Below are 24,720 nucleotides of genomic sequence, written 5' to 3'. Positions count from 1 at the left end.
AAGGGGAGTTTTTCCTTCTCACTGTTGCAAAGTGCTTGCTCACAGCGTGTAGTCTGATTGCTAGGGTTTTCTCTGTAATATTGTAGGGTCTTTACCCTGCAATATAAAGCACCGTGACTGTTGTCTATTGGTGCTAAACACCAATGGAGTGATGGTGTGTAAACTGTTGTGAACCTTTGTATTCATCAGTGATAATAAACATGTATCTATGCATCTCCTCAGGTCTGAAAAACACTCAGCCCAATATAAACCTGGCATGGTATCTTATCATTATTGAAGCTCTTTTAGTTTACTGCCAATATATCACAGGCTGACATGCGTCTGCGGTGATGGAAAGGCATCATTATAAACAGAGAGCTGTGCACCTAACAGTGAGAGGGGAATCATGTCTATCAGTTAACCTGTCAGAGGCTGTCACCCTTTGAGAAGTAATCATCACTCAGCTGCTGATGTCATGAATAACACTGCAGGGAAACATGTCCACAATAAAATAATCCCTGTTTAATTCAGGTTCATTACATCCTCTCTGGATGCAACTTCCCAGCAACACCTGAGGTACTTTACACAAGACGCTGCACCGATTTCTGCTTTTATATGGAGTTAACTTGTACAAACTGTGAGGTAGGAATTCATTGCGATCATGCAAGTAATGTAAGAGTGAAAGATGTGTCTATTCTTCCCCCTGGGACTGCGTTGCTACCCAGAAGATAGTCTCAATCAATCACAGGGGCAGCAAGAGCAAGCTTTCAAGAAGGAGCTAATGAAATTAATCCATCTAATGATTAAAGCTCAAAAAAGAAAAGAAAGAGAAGGCCTATTATGTGTCAACTGTGAGGCTTTTTTTTTTTTTTTTGCATTTGTTCCATGTGATAATAAGATGCCTGTTGGAGGGGTTTGGACTGTTCCTCATAGAAAAAAAAAAAGAGAGAACCCACCTTCAATTTTAGGCCTTTCATTTATTTTTCATAGACCAGCCAATTACAGCTTTAATCAAGAACACAACTGGCTGAAAGATTAATAGTGAAAATAATAGGCACTTACAGGCTGAAGCAAATGCATAAAAAGGTGCATTCTCTTGAGTTTCATGCATTGTCTGCAGACTCTAGTCACCAAAACAGCCCAGTGTATGATCAGCATAACTTTTTCATCTTTCTAGCATTTGAGATCCATCCAGTACAGTATCTGATATAGTATTTGCATATATATTATTTGAATGGGAGATGATAGCTGGGCTGTGACCTTGTCCACTCACTGCCAAATTAATTTACCTTTATATATATATATATATATATATATATATATATATATATATATATATATATATATATATATATATATATATATATATATATATATATATATAATCCTACTCTTACATCAGTTATAGGTTTTGCAACCATATATGGCTACCCATGCACTAACACTCCACTAAGATAAATAACTCTAATTGTTTGTCCACTAGATGGCAGTCTGGCACTACTGTGACAGCCGACTGAGCAGCGGTAATGGTTTACAGTTGCCTTTTTGTTTCCAGGTTTTCACACAAGTACAGTATTTTACTCTGGCCAGCATTACTGCAGTTTGAAGCCAGACATTACATACTGCTCTCCAGAAATATTTACTACTGGAAAAATCTTGACATTTGTTGCTTAAAGTTCAGAAAAGGTCTGCAGGGTTAATGCTACAATTAAGCTTTTCAAGATTTCCAGTGGCTGTCATTCCTTACCACCACAGCGCATTGCATGAAAAAAAAATAAGGGGCTGTCAGATTTGATAAGCATCTGACCCATAATGAGCTCTTTGCGTCATCCCTTTTCTCCACTGAGTAAAAAAATAATAATATAGGGAATTATGAGATGGGAAATGGTTGCAATCACTGAGTGAATGGGAATGGGCTTTCATGTCCTCGCCACATGCATTCAGACGGCCTTTCATCAGCAAATCCATCTCTCCAGCCTGAATGTACAGACAGAGTGGGTCAAACTGTACCAATATACTGTGGAAAGTTACGGCAGTGGGAGACATCATGGAGAGGTGAAAGAGCCAGAAGGAGGCGGGCAACACAGAGGGGAAGTGGGAAGCTTGGTGCAACCATTTACATAAACATAACAAGTGTGGGAAGCAGCAGGAGGTTAATTATGACATAATGCTCTGTGAATTATGCAAATCACAGTTTCAGCTACTAAACACTGAATCCTATTTCTCACTGTATATTATTTCAGTACCTCACCTGCTGCCTGCAAATTATCCTCCCCTGAGCAGGTGCTCCTCATATTGAATCTATTCTGTAATTTTTACCTGTTTTCTCTATCTCTTTTTTTTTTTTTTTTTTGCATTTTTTTAATTGCAAACAAATCATACAAAAAGCCTGGATATCTTATTTTAATCTGCAGTAAATGGGGGTGGAGCCAGTAGGTGGTCACCCCACACAGCCAGTGGTAAAGTCAATTAGAGGGCTACACACATACTCACAGAAATGGAGTTACATCCAGTAACTACCATTTTTCTAGCTGAATTACTGCTGCGTTCCATTCGAAGTGGGAAATCAGAAATTCTGCGTTGGAATTTTTAACTGCTCGAGTTGGAGTTCCCACTCAGAAAGCCGGATAAGTCCCTCCAACCTCGACTTCAATCCAAGATGGCAGGAGTGTTTGCAAACAGTAGTAAAACCTGTAATCTGCACTGCCACTGTTGTGTATTTGTGATATGATAAATAAGCCACAAACAGAGCACTGAGCAGGCTCTGAGTGTAAACATGCTGCAGCGGTGTTTATGAGCACAAAAAATTGTATTGTTATGAATGGCTCTACCTTGCTAGGTAGAGCAAGGTAGAGCCATTCATAAGAAAACAAGGCCTGTTTTCTTTGCTTTTTGGACTACTACTACCAGAACACCATCAGCTCAGGAGTAGCATCACTCCTAGCTCTGACTTCCGATGTTAAAGGAACTCAGCATACGTATCACCCACAGAAAACATAAAGGATGGCTGCTGCTTCTGTGCCAAAAAAGTGAAGCCAACAGGGAAGAACCTTATACCTGCATTCTTTTTAAAGGCCGCCAGGGGGCAATAGCTGTGGTTGTAAAAAGACTTCTTCTGTATGTTTATGGGAAAATTGCTCTCAGATCTGACCTCTGTAAACACTTTTCTGATGAGTTTATGTTCACAGTTACTCACAGTTAAGTCTATTTTGTAAATTTGCTCATTCTATGTTTCAAAATGGACAGATATCCAGGATATGCTCATGAAGACTTGAGACTGATAAATTATTAGCCAGTGAAAATTTGATTTTATGAAGATGGCAACAGCGAAAACACTCATCTCGTCTTGCCTTTGTGTGATGTTACAATCTCTTATGTCAGTGGTAACACCCAAGTAAACTGTAATTATCCTATGAACTTTATCAAAAAACAAACAAACAAACAAATAAAAAAACCAAAACAAAACAAAAGGAACAAAAAGTTTTTATTAGGGTTTCATAATAATTATGATGTATGAGCTCTTGTGGTGTACTGCTAGATGGCAGTGCAACTCTTTGTCTTTCAGCAATTTGTCATACAGAAAAGAAAATGAATGCGATCTCATTTTCTGTGCTACCTCAATGTAAGCTAGTGGTCTCAGCCTGGTCACAGTCATCGCAGACACGGCAACAAAGCTTTGTTTTTCTCCAAAAGTAAGTGTTGCACTTGCAGGTTTGTTCTTTCATTATGATAGACACGTGTTTTGGCATTTCAGACCTTATTGCCTGATTTGTTCTAAATTTATGACTGAATTCATAAAAGCTATGTGCCTAACAGCCTCATGTAAGACAGATTTGTCCAGTGGATGCATTCAAAGGTCTGGACCCAGGAGAAGAAATCTATATAATTTAATATCTCTGCTGTACTTAAGGGCCAAAAGGCAGACTTACACCCTCAGTTAAAACTCATCTGACAGTTTTTCTGGCTTTGAAAAAAGTGATTGTGTTTTTGTAAAACCTGAAATGACCTGCAGGAAGTATTCATATAAAGTCAGTGTCTCTATTCTTTTTTTTTTAACTCACTAATTGGGACAAATTTTTATAGACTCACTTTTAACCAATCCCTCTGCTAGTATTTAATCCTGTTGTTTGTTCTGCATTTTGTTCTTCACCCTCTGTAAAGTACTTTGTTAACTCTGTTTTTAGAGAAGTGCTATATAAAGAAGGTTTATTATTATTCAGGGTCACAGAGGACTGGCTGATTTCCCAGGATGCATTAAGCAAAAGCAGACACTCTAAACACAGTGCCAGTTTACAAATGGACAATCACTCAGTGGACAGTACCAGTTGTAAGTATAGAAATGACAACATTCAATTTTCTGTTGTCAAGAGGCTCACAAATCCATGATGTTGAAGATGGCTGTTTATTATACCTGCTTAGTCATTCAAACACACAGTCAGCTTAGCACATAAGCCCAGAAGTTTCTGGATTCATATTCCATCCACACCAAAACTCCCAGACTCCAGTGCTGGTGAAGAGTCTTGGCTAGTTGTCTGAAAACTTCTCAGAGGGAAAAAATAGCCACACACATGACCTTTCTCTAAAATGCTTTTACAGATTTGACACATTCTGTTGTTATTTATAAATCTAAGCTGACCAGCTACTATTTCCATTGAGTTACATCAACCTTTTCATTGAGCCTCGGCACATATATTTCCCCCAAAATAAGGAGATATTCCTTTAAATAACTCTGGAGGTGGACAAACGTGTATCAGCTTTCATCAACTTGATGCTGAACCATCTGTTTTTCTACCTCGGGTTGACGTAAATGTCTGGGCTGTAAAAGGAAATCCATGCAGGGTGCTCAAGCACAATGTCGAGTGTACTGTATGATCCTAATCTCAACACTATTTATCAGAATTTTTAACTCAACCTGCAGAAACAGATGGGACAAAGCAAACCACACAATCTGCACTTAGTGACACAGTGTTTGCTTACACAGCAGCCCACCTCCACATAAAATAATAGAAATAAATAGATATAAACCATCTACCCGATGATGGTAAAGTTTGCTAACAAATCTATGACAGCTCTGCCCTTCTTCCTTCTCAATGGATTGCTGAGCTCCACAAACACTGACCTACTCCCACGGCTGAGCGGTCTGGTCTCGCCTGAGCCTCCATCCTTCCCAGCCTCCTCCACACTCCCCCCCCCCGGGCATCAGGCCATGACCGCAGAGAATGTCTCTCATCCTTTCCTCTACTCAAACTACTCCCCGTCTGCCCTCTGTCCTCTCTATCTGTAGGAGCATGAGTAATTCTGTCATTTAGGAGTTGTTTGCATGCAGTTACTGGAACTGTTTTGATGCTTGGAGTTGCGTTGGCTTGACCCTGGTGAGATGTTCTTATGACGCCCACATGTATAAAAGGATTATGAAGCACAAAAACAACAGGTCAAACAGGAGGGTGAGTGGTGGAAAATATACAACAGAATTTATCGTAGGGACAGTCACTAATTTGACAGCATTACATGCTTTTATAATGTTTAGTACACCAACAATTACTCTACAAGTCCCACCTCTTAAAACCAATATAATTACAGGATTAGATTAGACTTCAAATACATCTGACAACTAGATGTCCATGTAAGCCAGTTGAGAAAGATCTATATACTCTTAGTTCAGTGCCCTAAATCTGCCAGGGACTGATTCAGTACAGGACAGATGGCTCTACACTGCAGACAGGTACTGGGTTTATGTGTCATCAACTTTAACTAATCACAGTGAAAACAAGACCAAATGACAGATTGATAATCAGATATTGAGACAGAAATTTGTTTCATGCTTTCCATGTGCGGTGTGAGTTTAGTCATTTGGACAGTACGCCCTCATACTCATAGTATGTATGACTGACCACGAGCCAAAGGGAAATAAGGTCAGACCAAATGCTGTCATGAAAACATAACTGAATAACAGTATTTACACTATTATCTAAACAGAGGTGAAGTTACTGGAAGGTCTGCTATTTCTGGGGCCCTCTTGCAGCAAATATCTCAAAGAAGATATTTTTGCTCAGCATGAAAGAGACTTTCTGACTCCTAATAACATCATTCCTCTGCTCCCCAGATCTCTTCTCTGTCTCTCACTCAAATGCTCTCTCATTTCCATAGTGTGACGGTGCAGACTGACAGCCATTCTCAGCCCAACAGACTGATGACTCTGACTGAAGGGGAACTCCTCATTTGGGGAGAGGACTGTGGGAATGGGCATGAGCTCCCAAGGGTGGTTGAAAAAAAAAAAAAAAAAGAAGAAGAAGAATCAGGAAATTTCTTGCTAAGCAGCTTTGGTTGAGCTGCAGCATCTCATTGAGAACTTCTCTGAGGTGGTGAGATGAAGCAGACAGCAGCCTAGGAGGTGCAAGTTTGATCAGGCCTCCTCCAGCTTCCCGTTGCTCTGCTGCTGCTGTGCCAAAGACGAGGCGATCTGTGCCTCCTCCAAAAAAGGCAGAAACATTTAAGCAGGAGTGTGCATCCTTAACTCGGCCCATTCTGTCTCTTTACAGGTCTGCTCAACAAAGACCAGACTCATGAAGTGTGTACCTCACAGGGTCTGCTTTATAACAGGGCACTGTGTTGCTATGCACTCATTGCACTGAAAATGCATCTCAGATGAGAGGCTTCCACTTAACATAGTGTACCCAGCAATGTTTACAGAAGGCTTTCATCGCAATGCACATCTTATCCCTGATGGATGATTATGACTGAGTCTGAGCTCTTACACCACTTTGCATTTACTGTCAGGTATTTACACAAATGCACGTGTTAGATTCCAAAAGGAAGTAACTGTAGCTAGGAACTTGAATTATACTTCATGATATTCTTTTATGGTGATCAGATACATCTTTGTTGTAGCTTTTCAAAGATTAAACTTTGTCCTCAGGCTGTATGCACCAACTGATAGCAGAGCGATGACAAAAATAAGACAGCAGTAGGAGAGATCGACAAAAGTTTAAACCTGTTTAAACCCTTACCTGGCGAACGAGGCTGTTGGTTGTGGTGTCAGACGAGGTGCTTCCATCTGAACCTTTAAAGTGACCTTTTCTCCGAGCTCCTTTGCTTTGAGACTTCAAAGCCAAAAAAGACAGGAGAAAAATGTTTAATAAGAATCTTAATCCAATTTATACACAGGAGCATGAAACTAACACAGATTCCATGTAACAGATTTTAAAAAAAGTTCATGTGCATAAAATGCATTCAGCAGAAAGTAATCTGAGGCTTACAGCAAGTAATGAGATTTTAACAGTGCGGGGAGGATAATTTTTTTTTTTTTTAATACTGAAAATACTAACTGTGGAAAGACACAATCAAATGTAAAGTGAACATTTAATAATCAGCAGTAAGACTGTAAAGCAATACAGTTTATGCTGGCATGCAAGTATTGTTTTCACAGGAGCCTAGAAACCTTTTAATTACACGCAGGCACAGATTTCCATTGTTGGTTAATTAATACAGATTTGAGTGTTTTTATTTGAGGTGCAATATTATGACAGGTGTCAGGAGATGAAGGTAGTCATGTGGATGGACAGCTGATGAGGGGTTGAAAAAGTAATGCACAGGTGCACACACAAATTAATTTCACATCTGCCTTCCTCCCCTCAGTAGTTCCTCTAGAACATGTTAATTACTCATATGGAAAAGATAGCAAAGAAGCTATTCGGTTGAAGTATTAACACATTTATGTAAATATGTAATTACTACCCCTGGCTTTGCAATTTAAATCCTTCTGGAAATGAGTTAATTTCACCAGCAGCCAGGCTAGCTTGCTTTAAAACATGTGTGCCATTTGAATAAACGCATAAGTCTTAATATTTAAAGTAATATGACATTTCAAACTACCTTCTTAGCATACATCCAAACATCAGCCCGACCCTTAAATAAATAAATAAAAATAAAATTGGGCGGCATTTTGGCTGTAACTCAGTTTAAATTAAATGAAAAATTAGCACTGCCGACGCTGCCCTCGCGACTTACGCAGCCTAAACAAAACTTTATTGAGGCCAGCTGCGCGCGCAAAGGAAGCGGACAGGTTGAGAGCAGGTGAGCTGTTTGACATCTTTTAGCATGCTACCTTTCAAATGAGACGGCAGACTTTTAAGGTGAAAATTTAATTGGAAGCGTCACCTTTAATTAAAATAAATTAACTTACTTGTAACATGGGATGTTCCAGAGAGTCCATGTGTTTGTCCGGAGGTGTTGCTGCTCTATTGCTTGGAGTAATATTGACGACCATTACATCATTTGGGAAACGCAGATATTCGGTAAACCTTCACGGGTTGTACAGATGCTCCAGCTGTGCCAAAGACAATAGCTCATTTTTGCACAGTTGTGTTGAGGAGTTTTTTAATGCTGCTCAGCCGGCGCCGCCAATCTTCAAGTTTTAGTCGAGTTAAAGGAGGAGCTTGTGCAGAAGAGGGTTGCAGTTTTTCTCGAGTTCAGATGATGATGATGATGATGATGATGATGATGTGAATTCTCGGATATTATAGCCTTCAGCATCACAGAGCCACCTCATCAGTTCGCTCCTTCCCACACTGGCTGAGAGAGCTCTGCTACTCCGTGAGCCCTCATCCAACGCCAACACCTCTCTGCCTCCTCACAGCGCAAAGGGATGAAAATGAATAGCAGCATCCAAACACAGAATCAGCATGAACATGACTGTAAAGCATCGGTTCAGAGTAACAAGGTGTGGGGAAGCCACAGGGAAATTGGACTATTTAATCAGAAATTAATACAGTAACAAAAATTTATTGTAGAAGACACACGCTCAGCCCTGTACCCAAATACAGACAGTAAAACATAAAAAATGTCACTGCACAAGAATTCAACCATCGTTTTGTATGTAACTGTTTTATAATCTGGTGATACATGTATTTAGACTCTTAAATTGCATAATAGTACCGGTTTCAGCATTAAAGTACCTACAATAAAAGTCATTTTTGGAGTTGTAAGGTACAACAGAAACAAAATGTTCTTTTGCCCGGAATGAAGTAGTGCAAATAATTGCAAATGATATTAAAAGCAATCTAGCTAAAATTTAAATATAGTAAGATATAAAAAACAGCAATAAGGCCACCACCACACGGCATTTATACAGTGAGAGCCCAAGTGTTGAAGTGCATATGTTATATTGTGCAATTAAGATTGTGCAAGCATTCAAAGAAGGTCCCCAGTCACAGTTTATTTAGTGCTCTCACAGCCTAAAGGGAATAAGCTGTTGAAGAGTCTGCTGGCTGGCTGTGAGATGGATGGTTAGGGTCTTTTAGGATATCTGACACTCTATGGATGCAGTGCTTGCTGTAGATGTCCAGCGGGGAGGGCAGGGGAGCCTATGATCCTTCTGGCCATCTCCATCAACCTATTCAGCTGATGTTCCTCATAGTTCTTTCAGCTGCTAAACCAGGAGGTGAGGCTGTAGGTCATAATACTCTCAGTGGGGTACCCCTGTAGAAGGCGGTCAAGTGGACGGTGGGAAGAGCTGCCTTCCTGAGTCTCCTAAGTGGGTGGAACCACTGTTGGACCTTCTTGACGATGGCTGCAGTATTGGTGGTGAAGGTCAAGTCCTCTCCCAGGTGGACTCCGAGAAACTTGACACAGCTGACCCTCTCCACAGCAGCCCTATTGATGCTCAGAGGACTGTAGGCTAGGTTTTCTGAAATCCATCACCATCCTCTTTGTTTTTTTTATGTTAAGGAATAGGTTGTGGAACCTGCACCACAACTTCAACTGCTCCACCACCATTCAGTATGCAGCCCCATCGTTGTTACCTCAGCCAAGGAGGTTATGTTTTCGGTCGCGTTGGTTTGTTTGTCTGTTTTTCTGTCTGTTTGTTTGTTTGTCAGCAGGATTACTCCAAAAGTTATGAACGAATTTCGATGAAATTGTGTGGAGTGGTTGGAAATGACAAGAGGAAGAAGTGATTAAATTTTGGCGGTGATCCGGATCACAATCTGGATCCAGGAATTTTTTTAAGGATTCTTCACTATTGCGGGATAGGGGGTTATTGTTGTCTGGGAAAGATGAAAGATTATTTCACAGTATTTAGATACACGTATTACAGCGTTAGTGACCCTATGGCCTTGGCAGAGGTTTGCGATCTCTGAGTGTTTCTAGTTCTTAATGAGGCCCACCACAATCATGTCATCTGCATACTTATGATGTGGCCCCTGAGGGGCTGTGTTCACCATGATGGAGCTGGATGTTCAACGAAGCTTCCCACAGTAGGGAGGGGGCCAGTCTGGTGTCTTGGTGTGAGGACAGCAACCTCACCCTCAACACTGACAACACAAAGGAGATGATAGTGGACATGAGGAAGGAGAGGAGACCCCACTGGCCACTGTTCATTTAGGATCTTAAAGGGTAAGCTGCTTTAAATATCTGGGTGTCTACATCAGTGAGGTCCTCACTTGGACATTTAACACCACACAGCTGGTTTAAGAGTGGCTGTACTTGCTGAGGAGGCTGAAGAAGTTTTGTGTGTCGACCGAGATGAGATGCTCAGCAACTTCTACAGCTGCATGGTTGAAAGTATCTCAACCAGCTGCATCACGGTGTGGTACGGCAATGCTAATGCCGACCGAAAACGCTCGCAGAGTGGTTCAGATCATTAGGATTCCACTGCCCTCTCTGCAGAGTATCTACTATTGAAGCATCCACAGGACAGCTTCCTCCATCCTTAAAGACTACCCACACCCAACTCTTCACACTATCCTCAGGCCAGCGTTATAGAAGTGTGAAATCCAGGACCTCTTGCCCCATTTCCATTAGTAACTACTCAGCATGGGTTGACTGAAGTTGGCACGACTCACCACGGTCTTGTTTTGTTTCCACTGCAATTGAGTACCACCTCAGTGTGGGTGGAGTCAATATAGCAACGTGGGCAGTAGTCTCTTGACGTAATTTGTGTGCGACACAAAACACAACACAACGGATGAAATAGAGGCAAGCTAACATAGCTAATGCCAGTTTACTATCGTCAAGTCATTTGAATTTTCCTGATAGGACAAACAGTGGCATAATTATGGTAATTCAAATTTCCTTTGATCAGCCGCTTCAGTGTTAACCAGCAGTTCACGGCTAGTAGGGGCAGGTAACGGGTGCTTCAGCGGCGATCACCCGGCAGTATAGGGTTAATATATGCATGCTGTGTGCATGTTTCAGATGGCTCTCTAGTTTCAAAACTACCACTGCTAACTGTTGGTCTAAGCCAGGGGTCTCAAACTCGCATCCGGCCACGCCCCTACTTCCGGTCCGCAATTTGATGTCAAAAACATGACAATTTGGCCCTTTAAGTTACTTTTTTGACATTTTGCTAACTCCTCTTAATTGGAGGAGCTTTTCTTTTCTGCCTGGCATCAGTTGTGGACAGCAAACACAGAATTTCATTGTACAGGGAAACATGTTTCTTTACTGTGCATATGGCAATAAAACTGAAGCTTGAAACCAATCTGTTGATTATTTCATTATTGAACAAGCTCTTTCTCTAAATATCTGATTGTAAATACAATTCTGCCATGTCAATATGGACCAGAATCTCTGAGGAATGTTTCCAGCACCTCGCTGAACCTATGCTATGAAGAATTAAGACAGTTCTGAAGGCAAACCCCCCCCCCAAACCCCCACATTGTTAAGGATAAATTAAAAGGAAAAAATTAAAAAATATGAATTTATAATTTTTACGGTTTAGTTTTTGTTATTCTAGAAACCTGATTGTCTAATTGCTTAAGCCGTATAAATGATACATTTGCTACAACAGAGTATTTTAGCTTACTAGTTTGTACCAGGAAAAGGAAAGGAAAGGCATCCACCTAATGCCCCTCTGTATGAACACTGCACTCTTGCACATATTACTCATGGTATAATGTGTACAGTGAAATGAGGCCATTTAAACTCAGCAGCTGCTGAAGTTGTTATTCATTATTGCCCTCTAGTGGTGTCATGTGCATTTGCATTTTAAAAGGGGAGCTAATAATGATTTAAATAACTTGTTATAAGTGTTGTATGTAATGAGATCTGTGTCTCTGTGGGAACTTTACAGTGTCTGAAAAATGAAAACAAAATAGGGCAACAGCCATGGCGATGGATGCACTCTCTGAGTCTCTCATGTGTACCAGAACTTTATGAATGCTAACTATCATGGTGGAACCTATTTATTCATATGTTAAAGCATAATTATGTATAATGTCAAGACACACTGAGGTAACCACAGGAGGTACACTGTTTCTTGAGGAATTATCAGTCAACTAGTACCTTATTTTTGAGTGTAATTTCTAAAACAGCTTTACTTACTTTAGTATTGATTTCCAAAAAAAGACAGAAATTGAGTGGGATGAAATTAATTTGCATCTAAACAGATAGTATCACAGTTTTGTCTAGTAATTGTAGTTTCTATTTCTGTGCATTTAACAATATACAGTAGTTTAAAATAGTGATATTTTGAGTTTTTTTATGTAAAATATTTGTTTTTTGTTTTTGTTCCTCAGAATTGCAAAAAAATGTGACTAAAAAGACAAACAATACATGTGAGTTAAAGACAGTCTAAAATGTACTCATATATACAGAACTGAGGTATTTTCCCCTGTGTGCAGCAGCTATACGCTGATGGGTTTTTGTGTCACAACAATAACAGGTGCAAAGAATTGTTTTCAGTCAGATCCTTCCAAATCAAAAGGAAAAATATTTTTATGTTTCCTGTTCTCTGTCTCTCTCATAGCTTTTTCCCATTGTTTGTGTGTTCTGCTGCCCTGATGACCCTGCAGCTGAACTCCTCTTCTGAGAGGTCTCTGCTGAACAAGTGAGAATACGCATGGCCCAGATAAAAGCACTTCCTTCCTCCATCCTGGCAGCAGTTGCCTTGAAAAGACAAACATGCCAAAAAAATACCTCTTTGGTGCGAAAGAGCAGATTTACACTCAAACGAGTAGGCCTGGAGCTTTCCTGGAAGAGGGTGGAATTTTTAAAATAACAGCAAAATTGCTAGAATAAAAGAAAATGCAATCAACTTCCTTCTATTGTCCGAACATTACTCGGGAAAGTCACAGTAAATGGTGTCAGCTTTTTCTGCCATGATAGCCAAATAATCTCATGACAGTGTTTTTGGAAATGACTTTGCAGTTAGATAATAGGCCCAGAATGGCAAATTAACATAATCAGCATAGAAGAAACTAATCCTCCAGCACAAATAAAGTAAATGCTTGACAGCTGTTTGCTTAAATTTTACAGAAATCTGTTGATGCTCAGAGCTCCAGAATTTAATCACAGCAAGCTGATTAAAGGAAAGAAAAAAAATCCGCTCTTAAGCCCACTCACTCATCAGTATCACAAATCCAATTTTATGTACAAATAAGTTGATTTGCTATGTTTCATTTATCTCATTGTGCTTATGTATTCATCACATTCCCTTCTTTCTCCACCTCCTTCTGCAGGCCCACTCTGACCGGTAAAGAGCGTGTGCTCTGTGTGGGTCGGATCGCTGCGGAGTTTCTGTCTTGCACAGCGATGAGCGTTAGTCATCCAGGTTGGTGGATGAAGAGAACAAGTAGCTCAGGTGGGTGGAAGTGCCCTCATATTGGATCACAGAGAGGACTCAAAAAACAAAGAACAATGCCTCTGAGATGAGAAGCAGAAACGGAGCAACGTTTTTCAAAACAGGCCTTCAAAAATAGCTGTAAATGATAGCAGCTTGTGCCTGATGAAGAGGTTTAAGTCCTTTTCTTTGTTCCTAATATTAGTTTCTCATCAAGCCAATTAGGTTGTGTATATTTAGAAGTCATCCAAATATACAGTAAATTATACCGAATTCCTGAAAAGCACAACTCTTTATAATTTGGCTTGTATTGAGCAAGAAAAAGGAATTAATTAGAAATATATTAAGCAGGGACCCAAAAGCATTATCTTTAAACATGTTGATATTTTTGAAAATCAATTCTTAAAAACTTTAGTGCTAGTTTTAATTGGAATTAGGTATGCAATTTGAAAAAACCTTGTTTTCCTGAATAATTTGGAAATTAACTGGATATTGCAAGCTTATCAATCAAAATGTCACAAAATACAAATCACAATATCAAATTTCCACCAGTTTAAAGGCACTGGATGAAAATATAAAAACTCCCCCCCCAAAAAGGTAGATTTATAGTACTTTCTTAATCAATGGATTTGATTGTCTGTGGCAACATGAACAACAGATGCTGCTACCAAATAAGGCAATAAAACTAGACATTTAGAGTCCATATACAGGCACACATACTGTACCTAACATACAAAAATAAATCATCAAGTATAAAAAAAAGACAGGATTCTAACCACAGTACATATTTTGGATCCATTGTTGAGACTACAACATCATCAAATACCCACTCATTGAGCAATAATTATTCAAAACTACTGGTTGGGCATGCTAAGAAATGATAACAAACCAGTCAACATTTAAAACAGTAGAACAACTCAGCGTTTGCTTTGGCTCAACCCTGTGAGCAAGAGGTATGCTGCATTTAGAATTTGAGTTCATGTTCAAAGAGCGCGAGCAACAAAAGACAGGCCCAACCCATCAGGAGGCCGAGGTTCTGGAGGAAAAACATGAGACACGGTCTGTCGGTCTTCACTCGATTCATCTCTGGAAGCTGATGAAAGAAAGAAAATAAGAGTAAGAACAAAACCTGCAGCAGTTTGGGAGAAATATGGGACAGGACTGGCATTATTTTCTAGCTGTCTTACTTCCAAGCAATCCTATGAAAAGAACACTCGGCAATAAATTATACCACCTCTCAGCACTTTCCAGCTTTCCTACTGAAGATTTAAATCTTAAACCAGCTTACATGCATGCTAAGTGCTCCGTGAGGCTGAACTGAAACACAGCTGTACTTTGAGCTTGATGCTGAGGTCACCTCACTACATTTTAAAGTTTGACAGGTGTAAGGCAAATTTTTATGTTAACCATTCAAATTAGTGTGGTAGTACTTTGTAAATTAGTGCAAAAGAAAATAAACCGCTCAGGGTGATGGAGTGATATTATTATTGCAGGCATTTGGCCATGTACTGGGGGGAGAAATTGGGAATACCCAGGAAAAATGATGATGATTCATCCTGAGGGCTACGTAGCATGAAAACACAGTTGATACGTATAACCCCGAATAAGTGAAGAAAAAAAAAAGACACCCCTCTTCATATCATATCATCCCTGAAGTTACACATTTTAACCTGGGAGTTTATGGGAATTTGGAGCCAGCTTCAAGTAGCCATTGAAGGAACTGCATTTTTTAACACTGCATTAAGAAATCTGGCTCACCATTTCCACCAGTGACAAATAGAGAAAAATCCCAGCAGTGACAGAGAAGATCCACTGCTGCACTTCTGTCTCTGAGGAAACAAAGAGTCCGATGTAGAGCCCCATGAAGGCTGTCAGAGCGCTGAGAAAGTTCATTAGCACAGCAGTCTTCACTGAGAGTCCAGAACTGAGCAGCACTGCAAAGTCCCCTGGAAACAAAAAACATACAGCATAAGTCAGTCAGTCAAGGACAATGTTTTCCAAAAGACAACAAAGTGTTCCAAACTGAAACACAGTGACCTCTCACCCATCTCATGTGGAATCTCGTGACACAGGATGGCCACAGTTGTCGCTATTCCAGTCTCAGCTGAAGAGGAGAAAGCTGCCCCAACAACCAGGCCATCTGCAAAGTTGTGAAGACTGTCTCCCACGATTACCATCACAGCTAACAGAGAAATCCCTTGTCCTGGGAACACAAAGAGAGTCTGTGCCGACGAACTCATCCTCAAACGGTGACAATTCCTGTGTTGTGCCAGGCACCTAATTACAAAGTACAACTCATTCATGTGCGTGTGATTGTGCAGCTCATTTTCTGAAGGAACAGTTTAGCTTACTCTGATGTGAAGGGCTCCTTGTGTTTGCATGCTCAGGAGACATTTCTGTACACTCCAAGTCATCCACTGGTCCCTGCAGGATAGACATACCTATTTACAGCACATATTCTTGAACTTTCTTAGCCTTTGATTCAAGAGAGAATTGTAGAATAGTTGTTAAATTAAAGGAGATGCATGAGACTCATTAACCAAAACAGGATATCCTAAGGAAAACGGTTTACATCTGTAGACTTTACATTAGGCTTTCCACTTTAGGGTTCTGCTCTCTGAGACCTGTTTGTGGGTCTAAAAGGCTCTAGTTCTGAAGTATGCATTCAACTGTATTTGCACAATTCAACAAGCATGAAGTGTTTGCTGAATATTTAATACTTCTCATTCTCCAACATCCTACATGTTCTGTTTCTTTACTCCCTCCCACACCACTAATCATTTTGTTATATAAGAGCAGTACAGGAAGAAATTTGGTAAATTTCAGTAAATTTTTGAGCAAGAATTTAGTGGATTAATATTACATTATGTGTGCTGAAAGATGGGGCCAGAATTGTGCCAAATCTCTGTACTGCCCCTCAACATGTGTGGTAAATACCACTCTCTAGCCCAGCACTTGCTGCTTTCTTGGAGGCATAGTGGGGGAGTAAAGCATCACTGGGGTGAATGAATCTATTTTTACCTAAATAGGTCCACTGTGTTACAGTGTTAGTGCACATATTTCATCAATGTGATTAGGCTTGCAGAAAAACAACTGTCCATCCATCCATGGGGAGTCTATCCCAGCTGTCATAGAGGGAGGTACTGGTACTGAACTGGTCACCAATATAATTCAGTACATTTCAGTACAGTACATATTACCTAGGACATGCTGGCAAGAAAATCTGTTGTGCATGAGGAATGGTGATTATCTTGATAGTATTTTGTCATTTTTTTAATTTGAAATGTAAAATTTAAAAATCATCATAAGTGTTCTTAATGAATTGTTTGCATTACACTAAAATAAATACCTAATTACAACCAAACAACTGCTGCCATACAGTACAGCACAGTACTATTTTTTTTTATTACAGCAATAAAAAGTTGTTGTATTAAATGAACAAAAAGGCGGTTGACCATTGAGGCAAAAGCGCAATATTATACAGGACAGTGCTTAACAAATTTATTAGACCACCTGTCATAAAAACAAACAAACAAAAAAAAACCCCACAAATATTTTCTAATCTAACTGAAAATTATATATATATTTTTTTCAAGTTTTAATACTCGAATTTGATCTGGCACACTGGACTTTTCTGAGAAGTCAAAAATTAATCAAGCATAATGTTCTAATTTCTGTTCATAACTATTTTCTCTGTTCAGGAAAAAGCATAACCTTATGACCATCTACCTAATATTTGTATCGGTCCCCTCATTTGCTGCCAAAACAGCCCTGACCCATCAACACATGGACTCCATTAGACCCTTAAAGGTGTGCTGTGGTATCTGGCACCAAGATTTCAGCAACAGATCCTTTAAGTCCTGTAAGTTGTGAGGTGGGGCGTCAATGGATCTGATTGGATTGAGATTTGGGGAATTTGGAAGCCAAGTCAACACCTCAAACCTGTTGTTGTGCTCCTCAAACCATTGTGCTCCTGAACCATTTTTGCTTTGCGGCAGGGCGCATTATCCTGCTGAAAGAGGCTACAACCTCAGGGAATGCCATTTCCATGAAAAGGTGCACACGCGCTGCAACAATGCTTAGGACCCATGGTTTCCCAACAGAACATTGCCCAAACCATCACACTGCCTCTGCTTGGTTGCCTCTTCCTATAGCACATCCTGGTGCAGGTGTTCTTCAGGTAAGCAATGCACCCGGCCATCCATGTGATGTAAAAGAAAATGTGATTCATCAAACCAGGCCACCATCTTCCATTGCTCTGTGGTCCAGTTCTGATGCTCACATGCCCACTGTTGGTGCTTTTGATAGTGGACAGAGGCCAGCATGGGCAGTCTGCGGGTATGCAGCCCCATGCACTACGAACTGCAATGCACTGTTTTCTGACACCTTTCTATCAGACCAGCATGAACTTTTTCAGCAATTTCAGGTACAGTAGCTCGCCTGTTGGATCGGACCACATGGGCCAGCCTTCGCTACCCATGTGCATCAGTGAGCCTTGGCCATGACCCTTTCACTGGTTCACCACTGTTCCTTCCTTGGACCACTTTTGATAGATACTGACCACTGCAGACCAAGAACACCCCACAAGAGCTGCAGTTTTGGAGATGCTCTGACCCAGTCGTCTAGCCTTCACAATTTGGCCCTTGTCAGACTTCCTCAAATCCTTACACTTGCCCATTTTCCTGCTTCTAACACATCAACTTTGAGGACAAAATGTTCACTTGCTCCCTAATATGTGCGTGTGTGTCTGTCTGTTCTTAGGACTTGACATGTGAGAGTGCTTTGTTGGTTTTTCTTTGTTTTTTAATGAATTTCCAAGAATTGTCTTGCTATAGTCCAAGGTGCACGTTTTATCATTACATAAATAACATTGATGGTAAGAGGAATGAAAATTTACCTGGCATGAACTCTTTACACTAACACAAAAGTTCAGTGTGACTTGTGATTGGACTCACCAGCTGTATTGTGGAGATGGACTTGCCTCTCTGTGAGTGACTGTTGCAGTTCAGCTCCAAGGGAAGCTCACCAGAGTGACCCTGCGGATAAAAGAAATACACGAGACCAAAACCTCAACATGCACAGTCATGAGAAATGGGTTTTTTGTTTTTGCAAAACACTGAAGATCAGCCTGTGATGCACCACTATTTGAGTAACTTTCTTGGTTTCGTTTTTTTGTCATTAAATTTTAAAGGCTACAAAACAAAACCCTTACATGACTATGAGAAGAAACTAAAAAGGAGAATAGTCTTTCAATGAGGAAAAAGCTGTAAATCCCAGCAATCATGCTCAAAATCTTCCACAAATACTGTTTTTCTTCAACAAAGTGCTCATCATCATGACTGTGCGTGCTGAGATGAAGGTCAAGGATCTGCAAAGGAGACGTAGAGGAAAGAATTTACTCCACACTCAAGCTATGTGTGTGGTGGATTATAGTGGACGGTGCAGTGACCTTGTACCTGTGGTATGAGGTGCAAGAGAGCGTCTCCTGAGAGCGTTCCCACTGCCAGGCCGACAAACAGCTGCAGGATGAGTGCGTAGGTTTCCTGGCAGGAGTTGAAAAATATCAGGCAGATACCAAACATGGAGCCCAGAGTAATGAGAAGAACAGCAGCCGTGCTGTAGCCATACTCTGCAGGAAGGAGACAGTTTAGCATTAAACCAATAAACAAAATCTAAAGAAAAAAATATTTTTGTTTCTTTTACTTGCTCTTACTGTTGTGGCATAAAGTAATATTCCTTTTCTTTAATATAGCAATTTTCAAATGCAAGTTTACACACTTCTTTGTCAAAGACATAAAAAAAAAATACACTGACACACAAAGGTAGAAATAGTACTATGGATAAGCAGAATAAAAGTACAAATCTGAAGGAAATGAATAAAAAATAGATAACAGAAATATTTATTTGTTTAATTGATTATGATTTTTTTTGCAGCTGCATTTTATCCCTTTTCTTATTTAATAATTAATATGAAGGGCTAATCAATGAAAAAAGTTCTCTTCAGTTAGTGAACAAAATCCATAATCAAAAAATTTGGGGCTATCATTTGGCCTCAGAAGCAAGCAGAGCCAACAGAGCAAGCAGGTCAGCTGGTCTTGGTCCACATCAGCTGATGGCTCAGCTGATACCAGTCTGGACATCCTACTTACAGAGTTCTCTATTTAAGTTGATTCAGCTTGCATATAGCTGCTGCTTCTGCAGACCACTTTGCAACCCACTCTGACCCCAGCTCCTCCATACAGTACTGTTTATGCTATTTCTGACTTAGTCAACATCATGTCCCTTGCTATTGATACATGCTGCTCTCTGTGCATTTTGGTTTTCAGTGTATACAAATAGAAGGATGGGGGTGTGTGCTCTTGCCACAGTAGGATTTTCACATATGCATGTGGAAGTGTGTGGAGAATAGACCACCCAAGACCACCATACCTTTAAATTTAAATCGCAGCAGATGAATTTACACTATTGTGACTAAAGAGGTCTTCGCAGATCTGTTTTAATTAGTTGAAACTATTGCATATTGTATTTATTATGATGTTGGTTTGTGAAGAGGAACAATCAGGTAAACCATCTTACTCTCAAGAGCAGTGGGCAGAGATCCTCTTGTTTGTTGCTCTGCAGGCTCACACGCATTGCCTAGCAACTGCTGAATGATAGCTGGGGAAATTTGTCTGAAGTGTTCCTTGGAAATCGGCAAATGCGGATCCAGAGCAAAAATATCCACCAGCTGATTGGCCGAAAAACATACCTGATTGTAATAAAAGGAAAAGGCAAATTTGGAGATGAGTAGGAGGTTTTCCAAATCAAGCCTCACAGTGGTTGCATTTAGTTGCCACTCATTATTTTATGGTTCTCAGTACTTTTTTTTGACATAACCCAATCACATTTATTTCACTGTACCTGTGCCCAATTACTGTTTAATCCCCCAGTTTCATGGTTGCAGCTATCGTGTGACTGCCTAGCCACCTTCTTTGAACCTCTCCGGATGCTTCGTCTCTTCCTGTCATGAGAGTGCATCACTCCTTCCCGTCCTACTCCCAACTGATGAAGCAACTCCTCCAGGTCTAAACAGATTAATGCAACACAATAATCAGTGTTTTGAATAAGCATTTGTTTATTCAGTGCTTTGTAAGAGACTAATGAAAAAGATGGGGACAAACTATTTTGAAATCTGGTACTGAACCTCAAGTTGATCTGCATTTTGTACTGTTATTAAATAATTTCACAATTTTCTTGTGAATAAACATTTTTTTTTTTTTACTTTTAGAAATATGAAAGTTCCTTTGACGCAGTATTTGAATATCTGGTGTTAAGGTTATCAGTTTTTGCTTGTGTCTGTTGAATGGACTTAAAAAGATAAAGAAAAGCTAAAACCACTATGTTCAGTGATCTTCTAATAACCACCAACTGTAAAAGAATGATGGACATAGCTTCCTGCATTCTTTCTAATAACCAGCAGGGGGCAGCTCATCTGGTTGAAAAGTATAATACTATAGGAATCAATGGGAAAATAGTTCTTGGCTCATTTGATCTATGAACTCAGTGAACACATCCTAATGAGCTTGTGGTTTTGATCATTAGACTTATTTAAAATAGCATGATGTATGTGATGTTCTCATTTAGAATCCAAAAGGAGGATAAAGAAGGATGTCCTTCAGTGCAGACATACCGTGTGATTAACACTGCACTCCCTTAAGGGGTAGTGTAATGTCATGGCAGCATCATGGTGGCTTTGACCATCTTTTATATAGTCTGCAATATTAACAATGGATCCAGTGATTGTTGCTAGAGTAAAGGGTTTGAATCAGAGTTGCAAAACCGAGAGAATCATTCACAGATGTTTTGTATTTGTTTTCCAAGTTCAATTTAACTGTTAGTTTGCTTTCACTGCTTTTACCTTTGGCAGCCAAAGGTAGTAGTTGTTATAGACACAGTGAGTAACTAGCTGGTGAACAAATACATGTTTAAAAGATAAGGTTTTTTTTTTTTTTTTTTTCCACAGGCCTCATCTTTTTTTAGTGATGCAAATATGCTGGCTGTTCCCTCCCATTTTGTAACTTTGTTCCTCAGAGTGAAAGTAGTGTGAATTTGTTGTATCAACTTAAAAAGTCACATTAGAGCTGTGGCAAAAACTGTGGCAAAAACGATGATTGTTACAGGTTGAAATAACAAGTGGAAAAGGACAGATTACATTTTGGATTATTCTGGAAGGAGAATATACAAATCAATCATAAAGTAAATATCATGCTCTTTTGAACTCACCCATAACTTGCATGGTACTTGTGCAATTTAGAGACTGAAATATATAGTCTGTGAAGAAGGCAGGGGATGGCAGGTTCCTACGTCTGAAACAGTGGCCTTGGAGAATATGACTAATGATGGCTGCGGCCACTCTGGGAACAGCAGATGCACCAGCACCAGGATTTCCCTTAATGTCAACATCTTCCAAGAGACGATCTGCATCAATGCACTGTGGTACCAAAGAATGAATTATTTATATGCAGGTAGATATGGGTAAAACAGGATACATCTGTCAGATAATGCTCTCTTACTTGAGAATGAGAGGATGTGTGTTGGCTGGATGGCTCATAGTGCAGGTTGATGAGCTGCAGAATACTTTCTGTTTCATTGGATGAAAGGAAACTGTTGTCTTCAGCTGGATGGAGGTTAGTGAGGGCCAGAAGATAGAACTGAAAGTTCGCAGATGAGGAGGCAAAGGAAGAAGGGGCAGCATTTGACACACACAGGTCTTGCAAATTAATTATATAGTACAGCAAGACAGTTGAGATCTGCACATAGTCGTCCTCAGTGAGGAATGCCTTCCCATCATCCTTTAGCACAGATAGGGCTATGTCTGGTGTCAGGCACTGTAACAAGGAAAGAACCAATTAAAGACCAAAGAAAATGTGTTTAGGTACATTTTAATTAAAGAATTTGCAAAAAGAAAATCCAGTTGACTTTTGAAATATGCAGTCTTAGATCTTAGGTCAGCTTGATAACAGGACTGTTTTTTCTCTGCACACACTGTTCTGTTTTTGCTTCTTGGAAAAGAAGGAGTTGAGACCAGTTAAACCCACATGCAGGTTGCAAAAGGTAGGGAGAGTAGGAGAAGCACTATGTTTTTTTGGAAAGAGATGCATATTCATTGAAAAGAGAAAAAGATACTCTTAGTTACAAAATCTTAATTTAAAAGTTTAAAACAGATATAATCCCATTGTCAACCCAGCTGCACAAACATGTGTGGTATCTCTAAATCCACTCAGTAGAGTTTTTTATGTCAAACTGAGGGCTCCTTAAACCCTCAAATGCCCTACAGAGGTCAAGGACTTAAGCCTCCACATTCACTTACATTCCAGACAAACATTTTTTTCCTAGAGCATAGCTACAGTATACTGGATATGAGCATTACTGGCGTTGCTCAGTTTATCATTTAGTGACATTTCAGTGATAATTTTAAGACAAGTGTAGGCCTTACCTTCTCACACATGTCCTGAGAGGTACCAATCAGCTCTGAACAGTGCACTGCCCGAAGAAGCGTGGCAATCAGTACACTGGTTCTGTTCTTCTGGAGGTAAGGCTTGTTGTCCGGCCCCAGGGGCAGATTCAAGGCCCTGAGAGCCTCCGGCAGGTACCCCTGCTCCTGCCCTTTTACTTCCAGCATTCTCCCCAGAAGCCAAAGCAGCAGCAAACACAGAGTACTGCTCATGAAGTGCATGTTCCTACTGAGGTCGTCAAACTCTCACACTCCCAGGGCTGGCTAAGGGTTTTAGACAACAAGGAAGTGAGGCAGAGAAAATGGGCAAGAAATCTGAGAGAGAAAACTGTATCAACGTGAATGATGGCAGAAGGCTACTAAGAAAGGCAGTGATGTTTTCTAGATGAGGGAGGTTCTAATAATAGACACAACTGATCTGATAGTGTACAGGATGGCTCGGAGGTAAACCAGTCTTTACAGTGCTGAATGGTCAGCAAAAACCTGGGTCTCTCAGTCCATAACAAAAGGATTAGTGCAGGCAAGTGAAAGAGAGCACAGGGGCAGGGAGATGGGGGCATGAGGGGGAGACTGTAGACAAAATAATTAGTACTGAGGAAAAAAAGGGACCAGAGAGAAGCTATTATAAATGTAAAGAAATAGCTCAGAGGCACATCTGAGGTAGCTCTTCTTAACTTACATGTAAGTGGCACAGAGGTGATGCTGTGTGATACCTTTTTAATTTATATCTCAGTTGAGAAAATTCTGAGTGTCAGTTTTTAAAACAGTCCATAGATTTAATCATTTTCCTAATTGAGCAGCTTCAGCTGTAAGCACATGCTGAGCATGAGCTCTCCATGTTTAAGCACCAGCCACGCTCACACAGTATGTAAGGTTTTCATATTGTGCGTGATCTCTGAATCATCAAGGATCAGTCATACACAGCAAAATATGCCAAGCTTCCTAGCATTCTCCTACACTGTAAACCCTGCAGGACAACTCAAACCATCAACAAGAGGACAAAATTATTGTTGAAAAATTCTGCAAGCTACAAGAACACCTGAGACAGAACACATGAAAAAGCTTACCCGATGAACCAGGCCCACTGTTCTCCACTCTGCCACACTCAGCTGTTGTAACAAGGTTTGTTTTCCTCCTAGGATAAAGGTTCTCCTGGTAGGGCAAACCAAAGAGCCAGTGATTGTTTGGGGAGAATTTTTGGGCATTGGTTCTGTTGGTAAAGCCCTCTTATGAGAAGTGAGTAAGCCCTGAGGATTAGCTGCGACAGCCTTGGAGAACTGTAGTTACCATGGAGAGTGCTGCCTCATTTTCAACAATGAGGTGATGGTGGGGGGCTGGCCTCTAGCAGGGGTGACTGAATGGCTGAAACCTGATGGAGTAATACTTTAAAAACTCCCTTAGGAAAACAGGCTTACACATACACAGAGTGCTTTGCTGTATTTCTTTCTTTTCTTTTTTCTCTATCTACAACATTTCTTGTCTCTTCTTGCAAATATATATTACATGTTTACAAGGAAAAATAACTATAGGTATTTAAATTCAGTTGTGTCATTGTCAGCATGTGTCTGTATAGGACTGGCAGAAGACACAATGAGCTACGAAAAAGCACAATTCATGTATTGTTTAATAGTAAAAGTGAATGAGGCTGTAACAACAAAGTGCTCGCACTTATGAATATTATGTCATGTGC

The 24,720-nt window shown here is 40.2% G+C and overlaps 1 protein-coding gene across 2 annotated transcripts; it reads right to left on the bottom strand.

Annotated features, from left to right (window-relative positions):
• Nucleotides 1–12,412: 12,412 nt before the first annotated feature.
• LOC115799062 (zinc transporter ZIP12) lies at nucleotides 12,413–24,292 on the bottom strand. 2 transcript variants are annotated; one of them, XM_030756006.1, is made up of 13 exons: nucleotides 24,098–24,292; nucleotides 23,013–23,294; nucleotides 22,090–22,404; nucleotides 21,800–22,007; nucleotides 20,438–20,601; nucleotides 20,114–20,285; nucleotides 18,994–19,166; nucleotides 18,750–18,905; nucleotides 18,493–18,573; nucleotides 15,889–15,961; nucleotides 15,582–15,740; nucleotides 15,296–15,483; nucleotides 12,413–14,630 (listed from the first exon to the last, which is right to left on the bottom strand). In XM_030756006.1, the coding sequence occupies exons 2-13, from the start codon at nucleotides 23,250–23,252 to the stop codon at nucleotides 14,502–14,504; spliced, it is 2,058 nt and encodes a 685-aa protein (XP_030611866.1). In that variant the 5' UTR covers nucleotides 23,253–23,294; nucleotides 24,098–24,292; the 3' UTR covers nucleotides 12,413–14,501. The 2 variants fall into 2 exon arrangements, with proteins under 2 accessions (XP_030611866.1, XP_030611867.1); XM_030756007.1 differs by lacking the exon at nucleotides 24,098–24,292 and having other exon boundaries at nucleotides 23,013–23,379.
• Between the last annotated feature and the right edge of the window lie 428 nt (nucleotides 24,293–24,720).

Source organism: Archocentrus centrarchus, chromosome 20, assembly GCF_007364275.1.
Source record: "Archocentrus centrarchus isolate MPI-CPG fArcCen1 chromosome 20, fArcCen1, whole genome shotgun sequence".
NCBI lineage: Eukaryota > Metazoa > Chordata > Actinopteri > Cichliformes > Cichlidae > Archocentrus > Archocentrus centrarchus.
Note: the sequence above shows the minus strand (reverse complement) of the source record. Positions and strands in the feature narration are given on the sequence as shown.